Consider the following 27,386-nt stretch of genomic DNA (forward strand, 5'->3'; position numbering starts at 1 on the left):
TGTCACACTAAGTAAGATTAATGAAAATACTGAATGTTAAATGTGAAACAAACCAGAGTTTTCAAAACCAAAACTTTTTATTGCTGAGGTGTTAAAATTGTAATAGTTTATTTTTATGCAAATAGCTTTTAAGAAGCACGGAACATTTGATAGACACTTTGAGCAATTGCAATAATAAGACAGCAGCGTGAGCAGGATCTCTGGCACCAGGGCATATGCAGCTGTGAGGAAATGCTACACTATTATCCACTGCTGCAATTGTCTTTGACCTTATTTGTTTTTTATTCTGACTTTAAATTGAGAACTCTCCGCCCTCATTTTCCAGACAACTTCATATTTCTTGCAAATTAGGAAATTAGAACTTTAAAAATTAATTAATTAATTAATTAACCACTTGTTTCAATGTTGTCAAATTACATTTTATTTGGCTGTTTTAAAGTGTTAAAACACGTTTCTAAACTCTGCACAATGAAGAATGAGATGATCTTCACATTCAAGAAGGTATACTGGGTTGTACTGGGCACTCACCAGCAGATGAATGGAGCTGATCCTTCCCCTCTACTTAGCTATAACAAGCCCACAAGTGTAATGCTGTATCCAGTTCTAACCTTCCCCACCATGTACCCAGTACAAGGAGACATGGGCAGTACTGTAAAGAGTCCAGCAAAGGGCCACAACTGTGGGTAAGGGACTGGAGTACTTTCCCATGAAGAAAGGCTGCGGGAGCTGGGATGTTTTGCCAGGAAATGGCTCATGGGGAATCTCATCAGTGCATATAAAATACCTGAAGGGAGAGTGCAAAGAGGATGGAGCCAGGCTCATTTCAGTGGTGCCCAGTTCTGGGACAAGAGGCAACAGATACAAACTGGAGGACAGGAGGTTCCCTCTGAACATGAGGAAGAATTCCTGTGCTGTGTGGGTGGCAGTACGCTGGCACAGACTGCCCAGAGATTGTGGATCTCCTCTTTGGAAACCTTCAGACCTGCACATGGGCCTGGACACCCTGCTCTGGGGGTCCTTTCTTGGGCAGGGGTTGGGTGAGGTGAACCTTCTCTTGGCCATTCTGTGACCCTGTGACACCGCCATCATGTTCTAATTTTTCAGCAGTTCAATATGATCCTCCATTCGCCATACCTAAAGCTCTCAGAATCAGCAAAAAAACAAGAAACAGGGCTAATCTCATGCAGAGTAAAATGTAATGCCCAAAATAAACATATTCAAGAAAACACCACTTAAAATGTATATGTACTTTTCTTCCTCCAGTCAGTTGTTATAAAAAAAACATTACCTATTTACACTGCTGAAACCCCCATTCAGAGATTAACATTTCCATTAAAAGTTAGGATCATTTTCTAACTCAACCAACAATGCAACCAAAAAACATATTTTTTCACCAGGGAACACCTGCTGACAAATACTGTTTGCCAATATTTTTGGAAGAAATAAGCATTTGTAGGAAGACGTAAACAACCATGAAGCAAATTAGATTATCTGATAAAGTTGATCTGAAAAGCTCATCTTTAAGCTTCATCAGCATCCTAACTGCATCCAATACACTCACTGCATAATCATCACACAAAAGAAGTGCCGTGGAGTAACTTTAATTTCACTTTCTTCTGGAATGTGTACATTATGGACTATGCCATTTCATTTCTGCAAATATGGAAGTCACAGAAAAAGACGAAAATTTAGATTGCTAGTGAAATTCTTGTGCAATCTATCTGTAATTTCACCTTTTTTCTGCATAAATCCACTCATTACTGTAATGGTTGTCTTTTTTTTGTTGGTGGTTTCTTTTGGCTGGGGGGGCAAAGATAGCAGCTTTCACTGAGAAAAAAGAAAAAAAAAGTACCAGAAGCAACAGAAAAAAATACCTACTTCTTAGCTCAGGTCTTAATTTTACTTTCTAAATGAACTGCTGCCAAAATGCATCATCTTCTCCTGGTTTGGACACACAGAATCTCTTTAAGTTCTGCCTGTGCAGGTATTTAAACATCAGATTTTAAGGCTTCATGGAAGTCTACATGCCAGTCTGTGAACAAACTAATCCTGGGGCATCCACAGCATAAATAGAAAAGTCACACCAATTATGAAGTGAAGTGTTAGTCTAAGAACTACTACTGCAAAATGAAAAAAAAGTTCAGAAAAAAAAAAGAGAGGCAGATACACACAGATCTGGACTAATATTTAAGAATTTTTTTCCAGAAAGTGGGAAAATGCTTTGCGCTCTCCCTGCCCATTTCAGATGTTTGTTTTCCACCTAAGCATTACCCATTGCAGTTTATTTCATCATATCCTTGTAGAGGCTTTACCTGTTCTTCACAGCAGAAACATCAGAACATAAAAATGAGGTCAGCTTATACAGATTGCAAAATGAACAAGCTGAGCCAATAGAAAAGCAGTCTGGCCAAAGTCTGTTTTTTAGAGGTGTGATCACACCTTTCGTTTTTAAATAAGTATCTATTATTCAATCCCTTCTGTCGATGTACTACTGGCAGAAAGTACAGTGGGATGACCAATGCAGCACTGGATTTTTAATTATATGGAAACAAACCATGAGAAAAGATCTTGAATAAACCTGAAGTACAGCTTGCATTTTCCTCCATTATCAACAGAGATTCTAAAGAAAGTCAGGGCTCTCCAGCCTGCCCAGGTCTTGCTACTAGGCAGCACAGCCTTCTGCTGGGTGAGGCACTGCTCCCAGCTTTATATCGTCAGCAAACTTGCTGACTCATGGTAACTCTTAACCCTTCATCCGAATCACTGATGAAGATGCTGAGCAAGCCCAGACCCAGTACTGACACCTGTTGAACACTGGTTCTTACAGGCCTCCAACCAGACTGTGCCACAGATGACAACACTGCCAGTCAGACAATTCTCAATCCACCTCTCTGCTCATCTTCCTAAGCTTATGCACAAAGATGTTAGGGAAGGCACTGTCAAAAGCCATGCTGAAGTCAAGGCACACAGCACCCACTGCTGTCTCCTCATCTACCCAGCCAGCCATAGCATCACAGAAGGCTACCAGGCTGGTCAAGCATGATTTCCTCTTGGTGAATCCATACTGAATGTTCCTGATAACGTTGTTCTCTACCAGTTTCTTGGAGATGACATCCAGAACAAGCTGTTCCATCAACTTTCCAGGTACAGACATGAGGCTGACTGGCCTGTAGTTTCCAGACTCCTTATGTCCTTTTTTGAAGACTGGACTGACATCGGCTTTTCTCTTGTTCTCAGGCACCTCTCCTATTCTCCATGACCTGTCAAAAATGATAGCGTGTGGTTTGGCAGTCACTTCTGCGGGCTCCTTTGAGATGGCTCACCTTCTAGCTCAATGTTATGGGAGGTAGATAAGCAACATTTGTCACTATGCTGGTCAGCTTGGCATATTCCTATCAGTCACAACGGCATAAGCATGGCCATTTTGGACCCCATCCCCTTCAGTTTAAAGCACACCTCACTAGGTTGGACAGCCTGCTGCCCGAGATTGCCCTGCCACCCCTAGACAGGGGGATCCCATCCCTCCCTAACAGGTTACAATCTTTATAGAAAGTCCCATTGCCATAAAAACCAAAACCCTTGAGCCAGCACCAGCCATGAAGCCAGGAATTGATGAACGTTATGTACCTATTCCTGGTTTCCCTCCTTCCTTATACTGTCAAAATTGTAAAGAAGAAAACTTGGGCACCAGTGTTCTTCACTTGTGCTCCTGGCACTCTATGGTCATTTTTGATGCTGCCCATATTCCACCTCTCATCGTCAGTTCTGTCCACATTAATTTTATTATAAATGATTGTTATATAAAAATGTACACAAGGAAACTGAGAAGTGTTAAGCACAGGGTGGACAGCAAATACTTCCTGCATTTGCACTTTACTTCTGTATGTATTACACACCTAATTATTTTACCGTTAAAAGATAATGACCTTCATCAATGCAATTGCACAAAAGAGCTTTCATTTAACCCAGTCCCCTGTGAATATCCACGACACGACCTTCCTTTACCAGCCTACAGGGCAGAATAAGTGCATAATCTTTCACCTCCAAACTTGAATATTTTTGTTGGTAACTGCTGCGTGCTCAGCATTCATGATGTCACCAGCACAGCAAGCAGCTCTGGGTAATGGTCTGTTCATAATGCTCGAGAATGAACCTGGAGCAGAACCCTCTGAGCAGGAATTAACAGCTAAATAAACTGTGTGAAAAGAGAACGAGGTAACATGCCTGTCACATAAGATAGAAAGCCAGAGAGTCGGGAGTTGATGCTCTACCTATCAGCTCTTTGGTGAAAAATAAACATTCCCAAACTTGCAGCAAGACCTGAGAAATCTATTTGTAATGGATTACAAAAAGTAGAAGCAGAAAAGACTGTTTAACAGCAAGAAGTTTTAATAGCAGCATTTTAAAAAGAAAATATTAAATATTTTTGTGAATGTTGATGGTCTGTGTGTATTGCTCCCTCTAGTGTAAAAATACAAAAATCACAACAAACATTGCAAAATCCACTGCATTTGGTAACAAATACAAACTTTTTTTTTTTTTTTTTCTTTTTTTAAAAAAAAAAAGAAAGTCATTACACCCCTTTTTTCCTTAAATATTTATAACATGATTTCTCACATTTTAATACAAGAGAGGACAAATTAACTTTGTTTCAGCTTCTGATCCGGGATAATCACTCTTTATTAGCTGGGGATGGTCACACCAGAATTGACAAGTGAGTATGCAAATCCACACCCTGCTTTTACTGCTGTGATGCTCCATGAGAAAACAGTAGGATACTGCTCCACGCAAACTTTATGATGTTGTTCCCTTCTTTTTCCTCCACTAGAATACTAATTTCTACTCTATGATTACTTCAGTTACTAATGGTCAAGAGCAAGGTCTGAAACATAGCAAAACACATCCTCAGATACATACGCATTTATCTGACTATTGAGATAGGCCATAAAATTAGGAAATAAAGCAATTTTGGGGATCAATCTTCCTTCACTAAGTAAGCATGCATCTCCTTAAAACACATCACTGACGAGCAACAAGTCTGAGAAATCATTTTACACAGGAAACCAACCTGAAGAACCACTGGATAATAGTTTACTTTGGCATAGTGTAGGAAAAGCTGTAGCCACTGCTGCAACCTGAGTTCTGGGACAGTTTCCACCACATGCACAGAAGAACAAAAAAAAATCACAGCCTTCCATGCCCATTTACTCCATTCACAGAGTAGTTTGTATAGGTATTCTCTCAAAATCAATAAAAAGTTACCTTCTCCAAGAACTGACAGGAGATGCCTGCGTGTGTAACTTATTAAGTGGAAATTTATACTTCGGAGGTATAAAAGTTCCACCCATATGAAATTATCATCTTCCCACTCTGAACTCCAATTTATTTTCTCTTCCCTTCCTACCAATCATTATTTGTTTTCACACACACTGATTTGGTGGCCCACATCTGAAACATGACCTGGCACAGGCTATCTTTGAAGGTTCTCTTAATAAGCAACCCTAGAAGATCAAAAGAGATCTATTGTCTCAATATTGTGCAAGTTAAGCTCAATTCCCATCAAAAATAAGCATAGTGAAATGGCAGATCCTTAAAGTCATTACACGAAAGTACTAATTAAAGCAAATGAGCAAGTTTTCATTTTATTTCTACCTGATGTGTCAATCGTTTCTGTCACAGCAGAACACCTGCCATCACTATTTCCCCTAAAGCAAAGTTTACTGTCAAGACTGGGAGAACTGTTTGCTCGATCATTTGTGAAACTTATCCAACTTTGCAATTACTGTCGTCCTTTACAGGCAATTGCTCTCAGCCAGTAGGGCATAACTAGAATATTTAGCACACGGAACGCTCAGTAAGGATGGCAATGCATGCTGCAGCAAGAAAACAAGGTTCTGGAACTAGCACCTCTTCAACAATTCAGTCATGGATTAAGAGAATGGGCGCTACAGCAAAATTTCAGGGGCCAAATTCAGGACAAAATTAACAGTTGAGAAAGAAATTTTATTTCAAGCTTCTAAGGGGGTATTACAAACAATAGAGAATAAAAACATTAAAAACTATTTATAAAGTAACTGTCCCTTTAAAATAAAGACTCAAGCAGGTTTAACAATGAAGTATGCTATCCATGAAGTTTTAAAAAAAGGTTTAAAAAGTACTGGTTTTGCTGTATTTTTGCTAATCCTTTATAAAAAAAAGCTGGGCATAAATACTTGGTGCATTCATATGCATTATTTGGTGTTTCATATTATATAACTTGGTACAGTATTTAAGATATCACTGCAAAAGAGTTCAAACAGTGCATTTATAAATAATGGAGTCATTATAAATCACATTGCAAACATACCTTGCCATTTTCATTGTTACAAATTCTGTATTCTCAGTGAAGGTAGGAATAAAGTAGCTACAACAATCAATATCTTGACTTTATTTTTTTTTTTTTTTTAATATAAAAATGCAATTCTGGAAACCCCCCTCCTTCTTCCCCCTGCCCAAACATAATGCTTTACTTCTTAAAAATAAAAATAAAGTACTAATTCTATATACATCACATGTACCATACAAAAATGTATCCAAAGTTTCTATTGCTACCAAAGTGTTCTAAATTAAAAGTTACATAAATCCCCTCCGTGGAAACAGAAGATTACAAGTTACAAAAAAATCAAATTACACACAAACCATCAAGTTATTTTATACAATTTCCAATACATTTTTTCTCCCAAAGCAAGTTGTCTTCTCATGTGCCTGTATAAAAATGCATATCAATATATTTGTCAATTTTATTTTTCATTATAAAGCAAATTAATACATTTTCTACAATAAATAAAACACAGGGAGGCACATATATCAATAAAATAAAATCAATGGGAGATAAATGGGATATGGTTGTGAAAGAAATAATGTGCTTGCAGGCTTTAAGCCAGATTTGTTTAAAACAAAAACAATCTCAAGCTATTTTGGGCAACTATGGAGTGTTTTTGGTGATTTGCAAGTGATGTACATAGTAATTTTTTTTTTCCTTGATGCCTTTCTCACAAAGTACCCTCCAAAATAATGCAACTTCCTTTCTTAAAATACATATTTGTAATTGTAAATTTACATCAATCTTAAAATATGTGGTACTTTGTGCAAAGAGCAATGATTTACACAAACATTCAGAAGTCTTTTTCAGAAGCTACAGACCAAGGAAGAAATGATACAAGCAGCACCATATCGTATATGATTTAGGCAAACATATATTTGATGTAATTTTGATATTAGGCTTTACAATTCACTAAACACCTTAAGCTGGAAGATGGTGCTTAGGTAACTTAAACTTAGAAAGAAAGAAGAAAAAGCATGGAAACAAAAACCAACTCCCTCCCCAGCAAAATTATAAAAGAAATTAAAGAGCTATCTAAAATCAGAATAAGTTAAGTGTTGAATATACAGTTATGTACAATTATGCACACTATGAACAAGATGTTTTAATATGTTTAGTGGAAAATCCTCCAAACTATAATACGATAAAATCATTTGTCAATATGGCAATGGTGATTTAGAAGAATTGCTCAACAATTTCAAGTTTGCAGAACTGAGCCACTGAATCAACAATTAAGGGGTTGTATCTTCAATACATTCTTTCAGACAAAGAGGTTCTTAAGTAGAGTTCAAGTCTGTGGTACTTTTCACGCCTTGGTAGAATCTGTTAGTCAATATCACTGAAGTCACTGACTGGTTCTCCATGTACTCTACTCAGGTGGTTCATAGCACGATCAAAAGCAATCCTTACTGCTTTTCGAATGCTCGAGTTGCGACCTTCCATCATTTTTAACTTGTCTATGGTCTCATCTATCCCAAGGGGAACCATTTTGGATTTGGGAAGCCACTGCCTATAAGAAAGGGCAAAATAAATAAGTTAAATATAAAATAACATCATAAAGTTTGTATAGAACTGTAAGGCCTGCTATATCATGTTTCCCATTTAGTGGGTCAGATTTGCCATCTTAAATACGGTAGTAAAATTTCTTTTATGTTATTACTTATATTGTGTATTTTTTAAAAAATACAAAATATATCTTCCATGAAATGAAGAATACATGCTAATTCAACAGATAACGTATTATTTAGTGACAAGTATCAACTGACTGAAATTAGCATGACAATTCATGCAATTTAATTTGCAATCATACAATCACAGTATATCCCGAGCTGAAAGGGAACAACAAGGATCATGGAGTGCAGCTCCTGGCTCTACACAGGACCACCCAAAAATAAAACCTTAAGTCTGAAATTACTGTCCAAGTGCTTCTTGAACTCTGACAGCCTGGGACCATGACCAACGCTCTGGGGAGCCTTTTCCAGTGCCCGATCACACTCTGGTGAAGAGCCTTTTCCTAATATCTAATCTGACCCTCCCCTGTTGCAGCTCCATGCTGTTCCCTCAGGTCCTGCTGCTATCACCAGAAAGCAGAGATGAGCGCTGCCTTTTCGCTCTCCTCATGACGAAGCTGTAGGCCACCATGAGGCCTCCTCTCAGTCTCCTTTTCTTTGGGTTGAAAAAAACAAGGGATTGCAACTGCTCCTCATACGTTCTGCCCTCTAGATCCTTTATCTTCACAGCTCTCCTTTGAATGCTCCCTAACAGTTGTGACCTGCTTACATCATGGAGCCCAAACTTGCACAAAGAGCTCAAGGTGAGGCTGCACAAGCACAGTGCAGAGCAGGACAATCCCCAAGCCCTGCTGGCCTGGTACATTCCTGAGTTCAATATCAGCACCAGCTTGCAGATCAAACCAAAAGACTATTTAACAGTTTATATTATTACCTTTCAAACAGCCCACAAATAAGTACCTGTCATGGTTTTGTGATTTTTGGTTTTTGATATTCCACATCATAACACTGGGCACTGGGAGTTCAACTGTTAATGTTGTACCCTTCAGTAAAATACGTCTTAGTCCAAGAATTGACTTAAACATGAAATTTTAACATTACAGTTGCTATAATCATGGGGAAAAATATCTTTAAGACAGCATCTTAATCATTTCTTAGATTTAAGCTATTGAGTTAAAATTTTAAGTCACTGCATCATGCAGAACATTTCAATAACATACCAACTTCTTTTATTGTCAAAAAACAGTACTAAGAATAGTTTCTCATCTGATTTGGTCTGCATTTGTTCTCCAATCTTCAGTACATCCAAAGGTGGCACTGGTATAGTAACACCATTGTGATGACCAGCAACACGAGGCATTTTAGGGTCAATGATCTGTAAAAGAGAAGAAAAGAGATTTCCTAATTTTTAAAACTACATTTTATGTAAAAAAAGAAAAAATAAACCCAAACTGTATAACACATCCCAGTATGAATATTTGTTTCTGCAAAGAACAAGTCAGACACTCAAAATCTGAATCAAGAACAGCTTTGAACAAGGAAAAAAAAAAAAAACAACAAATGAAACAGGAAAAAAAAGCAGGAAAAAAAATGTAACTTTCAAGTACTTTGCATAAGCTATTTAATTATCAGAAAAGGCAACTCATTTTTCAGTGAACTGTATTGTGAAAATCACAAATGAAACTCCTTTATAAGTAATGTACAGCATTAACAATTGCTCAACTGCCACCAAAAACAGTGTCTGTTCCATACACTTCCTGTCCAACAAACTCCTGTTATTTTTCCAGCTTCTGCATTAGTATCTACCTTAATTTACAATAAGCTGGTAATGAAAATCAACAGAAAACTAATACTGTAGAGAATTCATGGAAATCACAAGAATCTTCTTCTCTTGACTGAAGTTAAAACATCAATCAACTAATCACACAGAGAACTATCAGTGTTTACGTAGAGGAGGGAAAAGGAGCCTTTAGGCACTTCCTACTTATGATCAATTTAAATCTAACAAAGTGCACCATTCAAGAGGCAATCAATCACAATATAAACATCTGATCCAGGTGTGCTTGGGTCACACCCACTGATGGGTGAAATTCATGCTCAGAACCTCATCTCCACTAGCTTTAACATGACTGCATAACTACAGTACCTGATCTCTCCAGTATATATATGTCAAAGCAGTCATATGATCATCTAGTTTATTTTATTAATAAGAACAGGCTGGACTGCTGGGTTGAGGCCAATGGGATGAAGCTCAACAAGACCAAGTGCTGGGTCCCACACTTTGGCCATAACAACCCCAGAAACACTATAGGCTTGGGGTAGAGTGGCATGAAGACTGCGTGGAAGAAATGGACATGAGAGGTGTTGGTCAACTCTCAGCTAAACATGAGCCAGCAGTGTGCCCAGGTGGACAACAAGGCCAAAGGCATCCTAGTGTGTATCAGAAATAGCGTAGCCAGCAGCAGCAGGGTAGTAATTATGCCTCTGTACTCAGCTCTAGTGAGACCACACCTCAAATACTGGGGAGTGTCTAAAGAAACTGTGACTCTAATCTGGAGAAGGCTCAGGAAAGACCTTACCGCTTTCTACAACTATCTGAAAGGAGGCTGGAAAGAGGTTCTCCCATGTGATAGCGATAGGACTACATGGAATGGCCTCAAGTTGTGCCTCCAGAGGTTCAGGTTGGATATTAGGAAAAATTTATTCTCTGAAAGAGTGGTCAGGTGCTGAAACAGGCTGCCTGGGGAGGTGGTTGAATCACCATCCCTGGAGATGTTCAAGTAACCTTTAGATGTTGTAATGAGGGACATGTTTTAGAGGGGAAATATCGGTGTTAGGTTGGTCTAGGTGATCTTGGAGGTCCTTTCCAACCTTGGCAATGCTATGAAAGTGATGAAAACAGACTATATCTATAGCACCAAATGCCCAAAGCCATTCATAAACAATATTTTCTCTACAAGCTGTTGATTTAAGCAGAACTGCATGTATTTCTCCTAAAACCACAAACAACAGCTTCAAGTTTATGCATACAATTCACTGAAAAAAATCATTCAATTCATAGTATCAAATATTTTGTTTCTTTAATAAGCTTCAGAAACAAACAATATTTTATATTCATTTTGCAGCAGAAAATATCTCTAATTCTAATACTACCAAGATGCCTGTCAAATGCTTATTCAGCTGATCCTTTAAACAAAAGTGTACATTGCAGTAACAAAGCCTAGTGAAATACATGCAGTAATAGATACCACTGGCTCAATATCTGTCTGGTATTGTAATAATTTTACAAATAGAATTCATGGAAAAGCTATAAAGAGGGGCAAATTGATCCCCTTTTACTCAGGGCAATTCATAACTTCCCTTTCAGGCTGAGCTCATGGATCGAGATTTTCAAACCATAAACAGTTTTGTTGTTTGTATCAGTATGTGCTGATGGAAAACTGCACACTCACCAGAGCTGGGTAAGAGGGATATCCACTGCATTTGGCCCATACTACTTTCAGAGGCTCAAGAACAGATGTTGCAGCATCAGTCGAAATCCACATACTGCTATGACCAACTTCTAAAAACAGAAAATAATTACATGTAAGATTAGTATTTTAAAGAACGAAGCCTCAGACAAATCTTCTGTAGTTGTTTTCTAATCAATAAATCAAACAAACGTATGCCAATGACACATTCCATAGAAACATCAATAAAAAATAGCAAAAAAAAAAAAACAAAACCTTTTCGTATCTCAGAGATTTCAGCTGCACAGTATTTAGAAAGAAGACAGTGCTTGATGGCTTTCCAAGAGCCACAAGAAAATTTATTCCTAAATTACTTCTAATCTGCTCCTATTTAAAATAAGCAGTGCTTATTATGACATCTGATGTGCAAATATACATTTTGACACTGAGAAAAGAGCTAAAAGAAAATGGCTTCAAAACATGCAGAAGAAGTAGTAGTGGGGGAAAGATTCTTGAGCTGATCACTAAACAAAGAGGTCACACATTCTCCACAGTATATTCTAGGCCAATTTTCAAACACAGGCTTTCCATTCAATTATAGTTTACTTCAATTAATAATAGTATCAGCATCCCAAGAAAATACTGCACTGGGAAGTTTAACCTTAGAGATTCACTGTCCAGTAACAAAAGTTATCAAAATGCAATAATTCATAGTAACCTGCCACCACAACTTAAACAAGATGTTAGATATTTCCGAAGCTAAAAATTGTTACAGGTTCTATTTCAGCTTTATACATCAGACGAATAAAAGAACCAAACACAATTTTCTACAGCATTTAAGACCTCAAACAAGTACTCAGAAGAACACGGGGATGTTTATTATCAATTCCAGAAGGCTTGCTCCACCAATGAAACTTTTAATCAGTAGATTTCATTACATACAACCATGGAAATGACTTATTTCTATTGGTTTTTGCCCTTTTTTTAAATATTTTTTTTATTTTTTATTTTACTGAACTATGTAGCCTTAGAAGAAATGATACTAGATCTATTTACTGGCTTGTTTACTTGTTCCTTTCTATATATTTTTAGAGAGATTTTTTTCAGGATTTTCTTTATTTTCTCAATAAAAGCCGCAATATTCTTCGGATATATAAAAACATAAAATAAATTGAATATATAAGAATACATAAAGACATTCTTATCCTTCTACAGCTGAATATATTAAATATTGGACACTATGGAAACACACGTCACTACCAGAATGGTTTATCAGGATTAATCTTGAAACAATTGATCAAAGTAATTTCTATCACCACAGAGAAAGTAATTTAAGCAATTTTGTATCTGTTTTATTAATATTAATATGTTAAGCATTCACAAGGAAGCTGGACAAAGTTCTGTTTAAATTCGTATCTGTATCTGCTACTTAAAAACAGTGCAGGCCCTCTTTTCTGGGACAGCTAATAGAAGAAACCAAAGAAACCTACGTTATTCTTAGCTGCAAAATTGATATAAAATGAAGAAATGATATTTTAATGCAGTGTAGAAAGTGATACATAATCTAAATCTTGCATGCAGCAAGGCTTCTTCAGGGATTTCTCAGGTTTAAGAATAGGGAAGAATCTCAGAATATTTTTCTAGTAAGAATTTATTTCAAATGATTTTAGGAGTTTAGTATGCTAGCAAACATGGTTAGTACTTTTCTTTCATGCCATACAAATCATTTATTTCCTCAATCTATAAGAGAGAATGTATTTAAATTTGCAGTCATGACAATGTACTTTTATGTTTTTTAAATAATAGTACTCCCAATGTGAAAACTGACAGTAACGAAATACCAAACACCAGACTTCAGAAACAATATAAAACAGTTCAAAGACAAGGATGTCTCATTAAACATTTCCTCCCCTTACATACTTTCTACTTCTTACAATACTTCAAAAACAACTGATAAGTCGGGTTTTCTGCATGAACATTCTCACAAAGAAGTTCACAGGCTGAACTTTTCAAGGGTAGGTTGAGCAAAACACCCATTAGGTGTCAGCATCACAAGCTTCAGGACTTAAGATACTTTTGCCTTCAGAAACTGAGCTAAGAATTTCAAAACTCAGTATCTGCACAACTTTCAGAAAGGACAGTTTTTTTCTGTATGGCAGTTACTAATGAATTTTGTTTTAAACCAGAAACTTCAACCTCAAATAAGAAAGCCTTTTTTGACTGAAATATGATCGTAGTAGTTAAGAGCGCACAGTGCTGTAAGGTTGCTTTCTGGTTGGGCTTTTTTTTCTCCTTTAGAAACAACTTTGATGTTAACATTTAAATCTGCAGATAAATCCACAGACACTGAGCATATTTATGCTCCACAAATGCTGCTAAGACAGTTGTGATTCCTCCAGAGCACACAGATCACTCCTTAGCACAAATGATATATTGGGGAGCTTCCCATTTATTGTCTTTTAGCTGAGCAAAATGTTCCCTGCTGTCAATGACTTACCATCTGAAAAGAAGACCACGCAAAAGATAAAGCAATTTGAATAAAATGCCATGAAATGTCCCCCTCCCCACTCCTGCTCACCAGAATGAAATGACTGAAGGGAGAAACAGCATCTAGACACTGATAAAAAAAAAAGTTGCTAAGATTTACCAAGGAAAGAAAAAAAGTCTGACAAGGTGAAGAGACTGACTGGTAAACTGTGGGACAAAGAATTTACAAGCTGAGACAACAAAACAGAGAGAAACAGAAGCTAAGAACAGGAGAGGCAGATGAGAAGCTTGGATAGGTGAACAGGGAACACCTAGAGAAAAGGAGCAGGCAAGATTCAGGAGACAGGCAGAAGAATGCTCTGCCACTTTGGCCCCACAAATTCCCAATCCTGCAAAGGAAGCCAGAACATAGAAATCTCAGCAAAGCCCTGTATATTGCAACTGTTTATAAAAACCCCTCATAGCACACATCTCTACTGTGCATGTATTATATGATATTATCGTCATAACTGTACTACTACAACATACCATGCCAGAGGTTTCGAGAAAGCATCTTGTAAATAAAACGAAAATATGCTTTGGACCTTGGAACAGTGCAACTGTAAGCACTGTGTTTGGTCCTAAAGCATGGACACTACTGCCAAGCAAAATTCTTTGAAACAGTTTGCAAATCTAAGAAAATCATGGCAAAGTTCTAGTTATGCATAGAACAGAAACAGCACAGTTCACTTCACTCCTGCTTGTTTATTCCTCTTTATCTGCCAGTGCAGACAGCGAAGAACTCAAATTAGACAGAATATCTATTAATATACAAAATAATGCTATTTCTCCTCCTTTTAAGCAGCTACATGGTATACCTGAGAACAGAGAAAGAGCTAAGATCAAGGAGAGTTCTGAAAAAGCATGTACAGAAAGGGGAAAGCATTAAATGCAAGGCTCCCCAGGACAAAATAAGAAAACCAAATGGGAAAAAAAAAAAAAATAAAGTCTTGTATAATAGGTTACCATACAAATAATAAAGATACAAACCCAAGACTAATGAAACAGCTGAAAACAGATCAGCTGCAAGAAGGACAATAAAATGCATCATACTGGAAGGAAAGAACAAAATAAGACAAACAAAGAGACAGATACAAGCACTGGAAAGACATGAAAAAGTCCTGGTTTAGAGGAGAAAAGCTTCAAGGTCAGAAACTAAGGACAGGCCTGCTAGACACAGCAAGCCTGATCCCCAGCATCAGTGTAGGAACACTGTATTCTACAAACACAGCTCTACTCACAGATGAGATAACTTGTATCTTGCAGTGCAATAAAAAATACACAAAAAAGGAAGATACATTACCAAAGCATAATATATTCTCTAAAATCTGGTTATTATACACTACGCTCCTAAAAATTTCCACTTTTTTCCAACTTTTTTTTTTCCTGAATCCAAGCAAACAATGTCTTACTCATCAACCGACTATTCTGTCAATACAGAATAGTATGGAGGAGTAAGCTCTAAAACAAAAAGTTTAGGAAAAATGCTAACAGACCCACTAGCAGTACGGCAGTTCAAGTTTTGCTTGTATTACTGGAGTAACCTAAATCACTTCAAAGATCCCTTACTGATCAAAAGGAACATCTTCTCTCTTTTAAGTTCTTAAAAAGTTGAAAGCAAAATCCAGCATTTTCTGCTGCGCTATCAACATCGCTTTCAGAACTCTTAAGATGTTTTTCAGCAGAGAAAATAATATTAGAATCATTTAAACTAACAGATAAATTATGGTTATAGAGCATTATTAAAAAAACAATCATTTATAGTTACCAGCTGCAATTCTTGCTGCTTTGGCATAGTTTCCATTTTCAATGCAAGATATCAATTCACTGCGATCCTCCAATGTGTGTCTTCGTATAAGTGCTGGTTTACCTTTACCACACTTTGGTAGGCTGAAACTGTAAAAGTATTAATACTGTTACTCAATGAATTAACATAGCTCATTACAAATGAAGATAATGATGATAATGAACATGAACTTAAAATTCCATAAGGGGAAAAAAATATCCTACCAGCAAACTAGTGAATTTCATGTGATAAAAATTAAACAACATAAAAACTAAAATTGGAAAGTACTTTTACACACATAACCCACTAGTTATCACCAAATTAAAACAGTACTCAATTGCACCTTTACTTTTGAGCATGTATGACCTGCACCTTGTAGGAGCAGCTGCTTCGCCTCCAGAGTTACAAGAGATACTGGCCAAATGGAAACCTCTGCTCCAACAGTCCCACTAAACTGAAATTATTATTTTCTTGCTTTTTTCATTACAAATCCGAACTCTTAAATTGTGAGAGCAATGTCTATACACAAAGTGAGGAAGCTGTGCTGAAGAGTTTTTATTGCACATCTGAGTTTTCTAGAGGAGATCAAAGAATGTGAGCAACTAGAAGCAAGTTGTATCCTCAAAATATCGCTCACAAGAGATGCAATACTAAATTCTCTTTGTTTCTGAAAATCAGTTTGACACAAATGCATTAAAACCACTTCCTTGAGCAATTTAATACAAAACATGAACAGATAAATGTGTCTTTTAAAAACAAACAAAAAACCCAACACACGAGAAACTTCAAAAAAGTTTCATCTTATACAACTCTACGTCCTGTCCTACTGTAACAAACTCATTTCATCCATTACATATTTTCAAACTTCTTCACCTCTCTCATCATTGACAACTTAATGAAGTTTATTAACAACTGAAAGAGTATTGACAACTATCACCTACCACATTCCTACGCTAAGAGAGCACATATTAGCTACTGTTATTCCATGGATCCTAACAAACCCACCCAGTTCTACACCAACACTTCACTGCCATGTTACTTCCTTCCTACTCTCATAAGCCCCAAACTGGAGACAGTAAAAAGGGCTGCTCTGAAAGTAATGCCTCCTATTTTATTGCATTGATCCAAAACATCAGAGGTGGATGTCGTGGTATGACAGCAGTGACTGAACCTTCCTGACAATATTCCATTACATTTTATTGCTGTGTGACATATGGCAGCAGAGGGGCAGTCTGACATGGGAGTGTATACGAAGTTGTCATCAAATTCTTCCATGTGGGAAAAAAAAAACAGATGCTTTCTTAATATTTATGGAAACCAAACAGTGGATGTGAGCTCAGTGGGGCGGCAGATGGCACATTTCAGCAGTGGTGACAGTGGGACACCTCTGCTGGTGCAGGTTTTTATGAGTGGCATGCAGACTCATCACTGGTAAAAATGCATAGCTAATAATGGTGACTTTGTTGAAATAGGAGGTGTTATATTCGTGCGTTTTTGGAAGATGGTGCACTGTAAGTGATGGAGAAGTACACATCACTGGTGACAGTGGTGACCATCCTGACAGCCTTCTATTTTGCAAAAGACTGCACAAAGAGACAACGAATGCTTGGTATATAGGTATTATAATCACTGCAGAAACTAACCAGTGACCTGAGTCACAGATCAATAGTCTACAGTTTCACAACTGCTGAATTTGCCTTCCCTGAGCACAAGACTCAGCTGTAGATTGCTCCTTCTCATCATGCCTACAAATGAAATATTTGCATTTTTGAGTTCAAGACTGTGAAGGTAATTAAAACAAAATTCTATCCACATAAATTTGTGTATGCATCTATCTGTAAGTATTTATACTGAGCAGAAAAACAAGACAAGCACAGTTAATAACATGTTCTCAGATCTGCAATAACCCAAATAGAATAATGGAATACCAGTAATCCTAGAAAGCACATCAGGTTTGACACAGAACTGAGAAAACTGAAACTTTTTTTTTTTTTTTGTAAAATGTATACAATTCTTCAAGGTGTATCAGAAGCATCAAAAAAAAAAAAAAAAAAAAAAATTGACAAATTCAACCTCAAATTTATAGTTGAGATTTAGTTTTACCTGGTGTTACACAAAAGACTGTTACTAGATGAAATACTAGATTCTGATGCACAGCGGCGACGAGGTTCAACTTTTCTCCCTGCAGAATCATCTAACGCTCTCTCTTTACTGCTGTCTCCAAAACCATTCGAAAGACCTACAGAACAACACAAAAATAAACTGCATCAAGCTGGAAAGCACACTGTTTTCATGAACAATTTTATATACACAAGCATTGTGTCATTACTGTTCTTAATTAACTGTTACGCATTTTAATGTGATGAAAAAGAAAGAACAAAATAAAACAAAATACTCAAAAGACGAAAGTATTACAAATAGTAGGATCTTGTTATCTAGTTTTAAAAGTTAGGATGGAAATTTAGGTAACTGAAAAATGGTGAAGATCACAATATGGAAAATGTCAAATGGAATATCAAATTAGTCTCTGCAATGTTTCCAACATGTAGTTTACTACAACAGTCAGCCTGCAGAAGCTGGGTAGAAAAGCCAAGGAGAAAGAAATATTACACATCAGTCAGATTTACCATGTCAACAAAGACTCATTTCAATAAAGTTACCAACAGCAATCAAGAACTACTGAAAATTATTTTCAAATACATCAAGAGTGGTAGGGATTCTATCCTGAAGTTATCTAGTTCTTCCTGAAAGTCTTTTAGTAAATTGAAACTGACATCATAATGTCCATTTTCTGAGATCGAAACTTACTAGTATACATATGATTTTATTTTTACTATCTTTCCCCAACACAAGTTTAGATACTGCACTTTTACTTCACAATTTTAATGAAAATTTAACAGAGAACTCTTGATTTGATGAGCTGTCATTAACCCTTTTCTGGCTTGCCAATTCAGAAAACGCTTAGAGCTTGTTAAGCTATTTGATTAAACAGATCACTGAAAAGGTTTGAAGTAGCTTTCATAAGAATTCTGTTTTCTTTTTTATGATAGAATCCAACATCAACTCCAAAATATCAACAGAAAAAAAAATGGCTGAAGACAACAGAACTAATATGCAAACAGCTACTGCAAGCTGCAGATCTCAAAGAGAACAGAGTTTTAACACGAACTCAATTCTGACTACACTTAATTTTTGACAATATTTAAAGCTTTCACTTAATATTTATGGCCAGCATACTTCTCTTAATGCAAGAACGAGCCCCTTATCGCAGCCATCCTATTATTGGTCTTAAAAGTCATCATGATTTTTGTTCATGGTTAATTAACTGATGCATTTTCACATGCATCTCTCTAAGGCATTGAGCTAAAAGAAAATTAACACAAAATTCCTTTTGTTTTGCTTCAGTTTTTTCTACTACAAAGACTTCTGCAAAGAAGGATGACAACTAATAATCTGAGCAAGTTACTTCATATTATACAGTTATTTCAACGTGTTCCCATTTAGTAACCTCACTCCCCCACAGACACAGCTTTAGATTAACAATAATATTTAAGAGTTTAATCGGTAGTCTGTAATATTTAAATATGAGCACTGTTTTTCACTGCTATTTAGTTTACATTACAGAATATTTAAGAGTGTTCCTGAACTTCTATATTTGCCTTAACTCCCTACATAAGAAGAAAAAAAAAGTAGGACTTTAGTCCTAGACTATGTTAAAAGACCTGTTAAAACAGAGCAGGCTTTATGAGATAGCTTAAACATCCCCCTAAAACTATCATTGCATGCTTTATACACTGTCCGAAATGAAAAACTGAACAACTATTCTATGACGGTTAAAAAAAAATAAATCTCTCAGGTCTCTACAAATAGCTTTTCTATTCCCCAGTACATCAGGCCTATTTTTCAAATGAGTTGCAGAAACTCACTCTTTGTTTTCATCCTGCCACAAGCCAGGCACACAATACTTATCATGCAGGCATCTAGTTAATGTACATCAGCTATCAGCAGAAACAAGTTAGATCACAGATTACATTTTAACTACATGACAGACCAAGTAAACATTGCTATCAGAGCCAGAGCAGGGTTCAGGTTCCCAATGGACTAAGAAAGTTAAAGGAAATATATATTCAACATCCTACGAGTATTTAAGCGTTTAACTACATGTATTTTAAATACAACTTACATCAGTGCCATACATGTACATAACTAGGACAAAAAAGTGTCAGAGGTGGCTTCCCATTTTGACTGCTTCAGTAAGTTTACAATTATGCTGCTACCTCCATGGACAGTTCAGCATCCTTGGTTCCTTGCAACAGTTTCTTTTCATCTGCACCTCCTCAAGAGCAAGAAATCTAACTGTGATTAACTAGTTAGCAGGCATACAGTGCGAAAAGCAACCGTGTGATTTCAGGACTGCTGACGTTGAGAAACAAGGAAAGCAACAGGAACATGCAACCACAGCAACAGAGACAGCTCTCTGCAGTCACAGTCCAGTTTAAACAGACTGCATCAGGAATATGAAAACCCATTCTACAGCAAAGTTCTTCTAATCTACAGAATGCTTGGCAACACTGGAGGAAAAAAAAAAAAGAAAAAAGCCTGTTTTTCTGACTGTCTTTCTCCCCTTCCCCCCAGACACATTTCTCTCTAGCATGGGGAAGTACGAAAAGCAAAGAACATGAGGCCATCTGAAGGAACAGTTTTCCTCAATATCAAGCCTTTAACATCAGCTTACACAGACCATGAGGCTCAGTCTATGCAATGTGCTCTTAAAATATTGCCTGCTTCTTACAATTTCTTCAGAATGGAACACTTCAACACTTTAAGCAAAACACTACTATCTTCTCACAGATGCAGCAGTTCCCAAGTGACCACATAACAGAAAAATCCAGACAGCAACCTTTTTTTGCTTTATGATATAACCAATGTGCAAAAAATGAACAAATATACTATGTAGGTCACTCCAAAAGTAATGCCTCCTATTTATTGCCACGAATACTACAACACATACAAAGAGCACAATAACACTGACAGAACAAATTCTACACTACAAAACTCTTCTTCAATACAGTTACCACCACTAGCTATGCATTTTTGACAGCAATAAACAAGAGCCTGGTAAAAATCTACACCCACTGTTGCTGTCACCAGTGAAACACACCACCACCATCTCACTGCGCTCGTATATGCTGAGCAGTCTCCACTGTTGTTCAGCAAATGTCAATAAATGCCAGTGGATGCCATTCTTTTGTATGGAGGAATTCAACAACACACCTTTGCTTCATATGAACTTCCATTCATGTCAGATACCATTTTGACAGACTACTGCCATCTGTTACATGGCAACAAAATGCAACAGAATAGTGGGGGATGGCTCAACCTCTACTGCCATACCACCAACATCCACCTCTGACATAATGGGCCAACACAATAAAACAGGAGAAGCTACTGTCAGAGCAGATCATTCTCTATGCATTCTGTAACCAGGAATTTGCCAAAGGCCTTGCAGGTAGTCCAGGTAGATGACATCCATCGCCCTTCTGCCATCCACTGAAGCCATCACTCCATCACAGAAGTCCACCAGATTGGTCAGGCAAGATCTGTCCTTGGTGAAGCCATGCTGGCTGTCTCAAATCACCTCTTTATCTTGTATGTGCCTTAACATAGCTTCTAGGAGGATCTGCTCCATGATCTTCCCAGGCACAGAGGTGAAGCTCACCAGCCTGTAGTTCCCCGGGTCATCCTTTCTCCTTTTCTGGAAAATGGGAGTAACGTTTCCCCTTTTCCAGACACTGGGGACTTCACTGTACAGCCACGATTTTTCAAATATGATGGAGAGCGGCTTGGCAACCACATCAGTCAACTCCTTCAGAACCCTAGGATGGATATCATCTGGCCCCATGGACTTATTCAATTTCATGAGGAGGACTCGGACTTGTTTCACTATTAGAGTGGGACAGAAACCTCTCCTCACACCCTCACTTAGAGGCTCATGGTCCTGGCAGACACAGGAAGCCTGATCACACATGAAGACTGATGCAAAGCATACATTGAGAACCTCAGCTCTTTCTATGTCTGAGGAAGCCAGTTCCCCATTACCTTTCATCATGGGGGGAACACTCTCCTTGGCCTGTCTCCTCTTGCCTATGTAACTGTAGAACCCCTTGTTATCTTTCACACCCTTTGCCAAGTTCAGCTCCATCTGCACCTTGGCTTTCCTAATCCTATCTCTACACACACGGACAACAACACTGTATTCCTCCCAGGCTGCACAACCCTGCTTCCACTTTCTGTACGTTTCCCTCTTTTCTCTCACTTTAAGCTACAGGTCCTTGCACAGCCATGATGGTTGCCTGCCTCCCTGTTCGACTTTTTCTCCTGGGGGATGGAGAGCCATTGTGCTCAGAAGGGTGTCCTTAAAGAGCTGCCAGCTTTGTTCTGTACCCATGCCTTGAGGACAGGGGATCCCACTCAGCAGCTCCTTGAGCACCAGAAGTTTGCTCTCCAAAGCACAGGGTCCTAGCTCTGCTTTTTGTCAAGCCCACATTATTTAAGATCACAAACTCCAAGACATGGTCACTACAGCCAAGGCTGCCTGCAATATTAACATCGCTAATGCTCTCCTCTGCATTAGCGAGCATCAGGTCCAGTAAGGCTTCGCTTCATCTCAGGTTGGTCCATCTATTACCTGGACCAGAAAGTTGTACTTGACAGACACCAGAAATCTCCTGGATTGTCTGCTACCCGCCATGCCGCTATCCCAGCAGATATCTGAGTGGTTGAAATCCCCCATCAGGACAAGAGCCTGCAGGCATATCACCTCCTGCAGCTGAAGCAGGAAGGCCTCATCAACAGCCTCCTCCTGATCAGGTGGCCTGTAACAGACCCCAGCCACCAGATGCCCTTTACTGGACTGATCCTTGATTTTTACCCACGAGCTCTTGACCTTATCATGGCTGTTCCTCAGACACAGCTCTTCGCAATCTATTCACTGCCTAACACAGAGGCCAATTCTGCCACCCCTCCTACCCTGTCTATCTCTTCTGAAAAGCCTGTAGTCCTCAATCAGGGTATTCCAATCATGGAATTCATCCCACCATGTTTCCATGATAGCAATTAGGTCATACTTTCCCAATTGTGCCACGGTTTCTAGCTCCTCCTGTTTCTTTCCCATGCTGCACACATTGATATAGAGGCACCTGTTGCCCTCCTGGAGGAGCTCTCCCTAGCTCCTTACCACCTCCCAAGGTGAGAGTGTTCCCACACGCTTCTCTGTCACTCAGTACACCCCCTTCCCACATATCTAGTTTAAAGCCCTGCTAACCAGCCCAGCCGGCTTATTTCCAAGAATATCTGTGGCCCTTCTAGCCAGTCGGCTCCTATCCGCCATCAGCATTCCCCCTTTCTCTTTATGGCTGCATCCCAAGCCACAGTAGCCAAAGCCCTGAGTGTGACACCATTTATAAAGCCATTCCTTCAGCGTGTCCATGCTCCTCCTTTTGTGTGGATCCCAGCCACCAACTGAGAGGACAGAAGGGAACACAACTTGCGCTCCCGATCCCTTCAGAAGTCTTCCCAGAGCTCAAAAGCCCCTTTTGATCGCCCGAAAACTTCTTTTGCCTACCTCTTCATTTCCAATGTGGAAAACTAGTAATGGATAATAATCAGAGGGCTTAACCAGGGGCGTGATGTCTCCTAGCAACATCTCCCACCTGGGCTCCAAGCAGGTAACACACCTCCCTGTGGGATGGATCCGAGAGGCATATCGGGCCCTCGGTTCCCTCCAAAAGTGAGTTCCCCTATGATGACAGCCCTCTTTTTTTTCTTGACTGATGTTGTAGCAAAATGGGGAGCAGACTAACTTGGCCCGGAGTTTGCCCTGAAATATCACTCGCTTCACAGTGAGATAACACTCCTGCCTGTGTAGTTGTGCCAATAGGTGGCTTACCATTTCTCCTCATCTGAACAGCTCACGTTATTCACACACCCTGACTCCTTCTCTCCATCCCTAAGGCTTTTTCTAGGTAGGGGGCGTGGATGTAGAGCTTGCTAGGCAACTAGCAGGTTGTCCTTAAAGCGAAGTTAAGACAGACTGCTTACATCAATCAACTCAGAATCTTACCTTTCCATATTAATTGAAGCAGGAAAAGGTAACTTCACAAAGGTGGTATAAATTTGGAAAAATGAGAAGAGGAACAAAACCCAAGATAATCCAAAGAGCAGCATGATGAACAAACATACTAAATGCTACCACAGAATACACAACTGTGCATTTCAGACTGCAATCGCAGTTTGCAGTTCTGCTGCAACAAATTAAATAAGTAGAACTTGTATAAAATTATTATAAAGCAATTAGAACTTCATTATGCTTGTCTTTGCATCAGGCTATACATATAAAAAAAATGAGACAGTGTGCTAGTGTGCTGTATTACCACAGCTGAAGAGCTGAGAACTGACAAAAACAGTTACATTTCAATCACCCCCAAAAAGTGGGAACATTCAAAAATGCACTTACATAACACTATTTTGATTTTACCAAGCCAGGACTAATCAAATCCTGACTTGTACACTTACCCAAAATGAGCAACAGTCTTCAGTGAAATACATATACAAAGAAAAAGATGCATAAACACACAAAATAAGTAGAACATTCTACTGCACAATTTAGCTCTCCAAGGAAGATTTGACTGGGTTTTTGGGCAGGGAAAAAGATGAAGATGGAATATTCTTAACTAATTCGCTCTCACTGAGCATGTTCAGGGAAAAAGAACACTGGGACTGGTAAAAATCTGCGACTAATTTGAGTCACATATACTACAACATGTACAACTTCATAACTTACGGAAATGGGGCATTATATTGAATGAAGAGCATAGTTTCATATATGTCAAAGACTTCCTCCAACAGTGTTTTTTTGTTTTGTTTTGTTTTAAGGATGGCTGGTTTCTCCAACATGATCCAAAATAATTACTTCAAATGTAATAGTCTTTCTGCGTTCCAAAATGATCATTTAATTGAATTCCATTCCATGTTGAGGATAACAGAAAATAATTAGGATCCAAAGAGATAAGTACCCAGCATGATATTAGTTAATATGAGAACCTGGAAGACAGTGAAAAAGCAATTAAGTCTCTCTGAAAGGTAACAGACCTCTTAAATAAATAAGCCATCCTTACAGCAGCGTCCAGAGACAGTGAGAATGATGTAAGTGTTCCATTTATTCTAATATTCTAATACTCAGCTTTAGTTTCCAAAGGAGGAAACTAGATTTAAAGGTTTCACTTATTTTCTATTTCAACAAAAAGGACTGAATCAAAGTCAGTGAATGCATACAATACAATCTCCAAGTGTATGATATGCATCAAGAGCAGCTTTGAAATGGATCTAAAAATCGCCGTAACAAGAATTAGGAGAAGATGATCCTATTCTAAGTGTATGTAGGTATGCAGAGACAGGGGATAAAGGGATACTTTAAGTCAATAAATAAATAATCAAAAGATACTGTACTCTTAACTGAGATCTTGAAAAGACAAATATTGTAGCAATAGGAAGACATCCAGAAAGTTTGTAGAAGTGAATTTCATACTAACGCTATGAATGTCTTTTTCCTACTGTAAACTCTGTGCAGTAACAATTTTAGAAACTATTAATTCTTTTCAGAATATTCAGACAAATATCTGAGCATGACAGAGTTTACAGCCCTTCAAACAGTCCTCACAGAATGCAGACAAAATGGGAATCAGCTCCTCTTAACATGAAGATGCCAAAGTTTGGGGTGAAGTGCCCCCCCTTGGAAATGAAGGTTTTAAAACTGAAGTTATGTAAAATTTGGATATGGCCAACTACTCCAAGACGCAAAAAAATCCTGAATGTGAGTCCGATGTGGCACCTATGTGATGTACAGCAGATTTCAAGATCCAAAACAGAAAAAAAAATCACCCCTGTTGGTTTAGATAATAAATACAGTTCAGTAGCTCATAGAGGACTCAGTTTGATAGGTTTCAAAAGAACGCTTAAGAATTCATCCTCTCTCTACTGTTTTGGTTTCAAAACTGGGAGTAAGAAGTCGCTACATATCTGTTAGAACAGCTGAATAAGAACTGCACAACAGAACGGAAAACTAACCAATATTTAATAATTGCAACTTCCACAAGACAAGGATTGTCTGTTGCACTTTTAACTGCAACACTGGGATTACTGTATTGCAGGATGATTAAGACAATTTAAAATACAGCTGAGAAGCAACACTAGTGGAAGAGTTTTTTAAACATTCCAGAAAAAAAAAAAAAAAAAAAAAAAAAAAAAAAAAGAGCTAGAGTACACATGTGGAAATCTCTTTTTAAAAATGTTACTTTTTCCAGCGAGTATCAGAGTGTATCAGCTCTTTTGATGGCACAGAACAAGACTGATGAGTGGCAGTAGTAGTCGGTATCAGCAAGTGCAAGCACAAACCTAAGGAATTTAAGACTGAGATTTCAAATTTAAAACTTGAATTCTTTAGTCAGCTTTTGTTGGTATGCTTTACAATATGCAAAATATACAGAGACGACTGCAAAATACAAGACCTAAGCGTGTATTTATAAACAGATAAATGACAGGCCATCCAGGACACAAGAAATATAATGACCACAGAAAGTCATTAACACTTAGGACAATTTATCTTGGCAAACTATTTATGAAGCCTTGAGATCAGATTTCTATGTTCACAGCCTTAAAATCCAGATATAAATAAAACAAAAAAAGAAAGAAAAACCGAAAGGTCACTGTTAAAAGCTTAAGTTTAAAAATATTATTTTTGTTCTCAATATATAATGTGAAACAACATGAGAATTACCTGTCAACTGATCTTACATAAAAAAACCAGTGCCCAGCAGTCTTTCATGGTTGTCCAGCAGGACCTACAAATGCAGACTAAGAACTTACTTTTCTTAAATTATCATCTTAAGGATTTTATGTGGAGATCTCATCCTTTTTTTTTTTTTTTAATTCTTTGATGGTTAATGTTTCCCTTTAATTGAGGGAACACAATTACTGGTCACGATACCCAAAGGAAAAAAAACACAGACAAGTGAACTTCAGTGCTATTTTTATATAAGCACTTCCAACAATTGTGGCTTATTAAAAAAAGGCATGCCATTTACAATTTATTTGCCTCTTACAGGTGTTTAAAAAGCAAATTACTAATTTCTGTTTCATTCCAGAAGTGTAAATAGAAAACGCAGTTTGCCCTATGCACACTTAAGAAACTATGTCTGATTACTGCATGGGAAACATGGAAGAGAGTTATCAGTTAAAAATTTCCCAAAACATTTTTGCCTCCAAACAGTTCTGCTGACATTAAAAACCTACCTGTATTCTTAAAATTACAGGACTGCACATACATACATGATAATGACTGGAACTCAGATTTTATGTACAGTACGCTGATGTACTGAGTCTGGCTAGCATGCAGTTAACTTCCCCAGCAGCAGTGCATACACTGCTGTGCTCTGCAGCTGTGGCTAGAAAAGTGGCGAAATTGCTCAACTGTTTTGGCTAGCGCTGAGCGGTGCCGGCAAGGCAACAAAGCTGGCTCTCAGGGCAAGCAGGCAAGAATGGGCAAGATATGGAGAGGGAACAAGATGACTGCAAGTGACCAAAGGAATACTCCATACCCTATAACGTCACGCTTAACAATAAAACCTAGGAGAAATAAAAAAGTGGCAGGAACATTTGCAACAAAGGCCTTTGTCTTCCAAAGCAACCACTTCATT

General features: G+C 38.0%; 1 protein-coding gene across 10 annotated transcripts in view; it reads right to left on the bottom strand.

The window, feature by feature from the left end:
* Positions 1–4,366: 4,366 nt before the first annotated feature.
* BRD1 (bromodomain containing 1) overlaps positions 4,367–27,386 on the bottom strand; it is a 69,676-nt gene continuing 46,656 nt past the window's right edge. For 9 of the 10 annotated variants that reach the window (XM_042816061.1, XM_042816060.1, XM_042816059.1 and 6 more), the window contains 5 exons: positions 17,737–17,872; positions 15,616–15,743; positions 11,325–11,434; positions 9,093–9,247; positions 4,367–7,871 (listed from right to left, as the gene is read on the bottom strand). In XM_042816061.1, the coding sequence (XP_042671995.1) occupies positions 7,688–7,871; positions 9,093–9,247; positions 11,325–11,434; positions 15,616–15,743; positions 17,737–17,872 (713 nt within the window). In that variant the 3' untranslated portion in view covers positions 4,367–7,687. Of the gene's footprint in view, positions 7,872–9,092; positions 9,248–11,324; positions 11,435–15,615; positions 15,744–17,736; positions 17,873–24,475; positions 24,736–27,386 lie in introns of those variants that run through there. The other variant, XR_006168367.1, reaches the window with a different exon arrangement.

This window comes from Centrocercus urophasianus, unplaced genomic scaffold (assembly GCF_019232065.1).
Source record: "Centrocercus urophasianus isolate 14NV4802_14NV808 unplaced genomic scaffold, USGS_Curo_1.0 seq_15, whole genome shotgun sequence".
In the NCBI taxonomy this organism is placed as follows: Eukaryota; Metazoa; Chordata; class Aves; order Galliformes; family Phasianidae; genus Centrocercus; species Centrocercus urophasianus.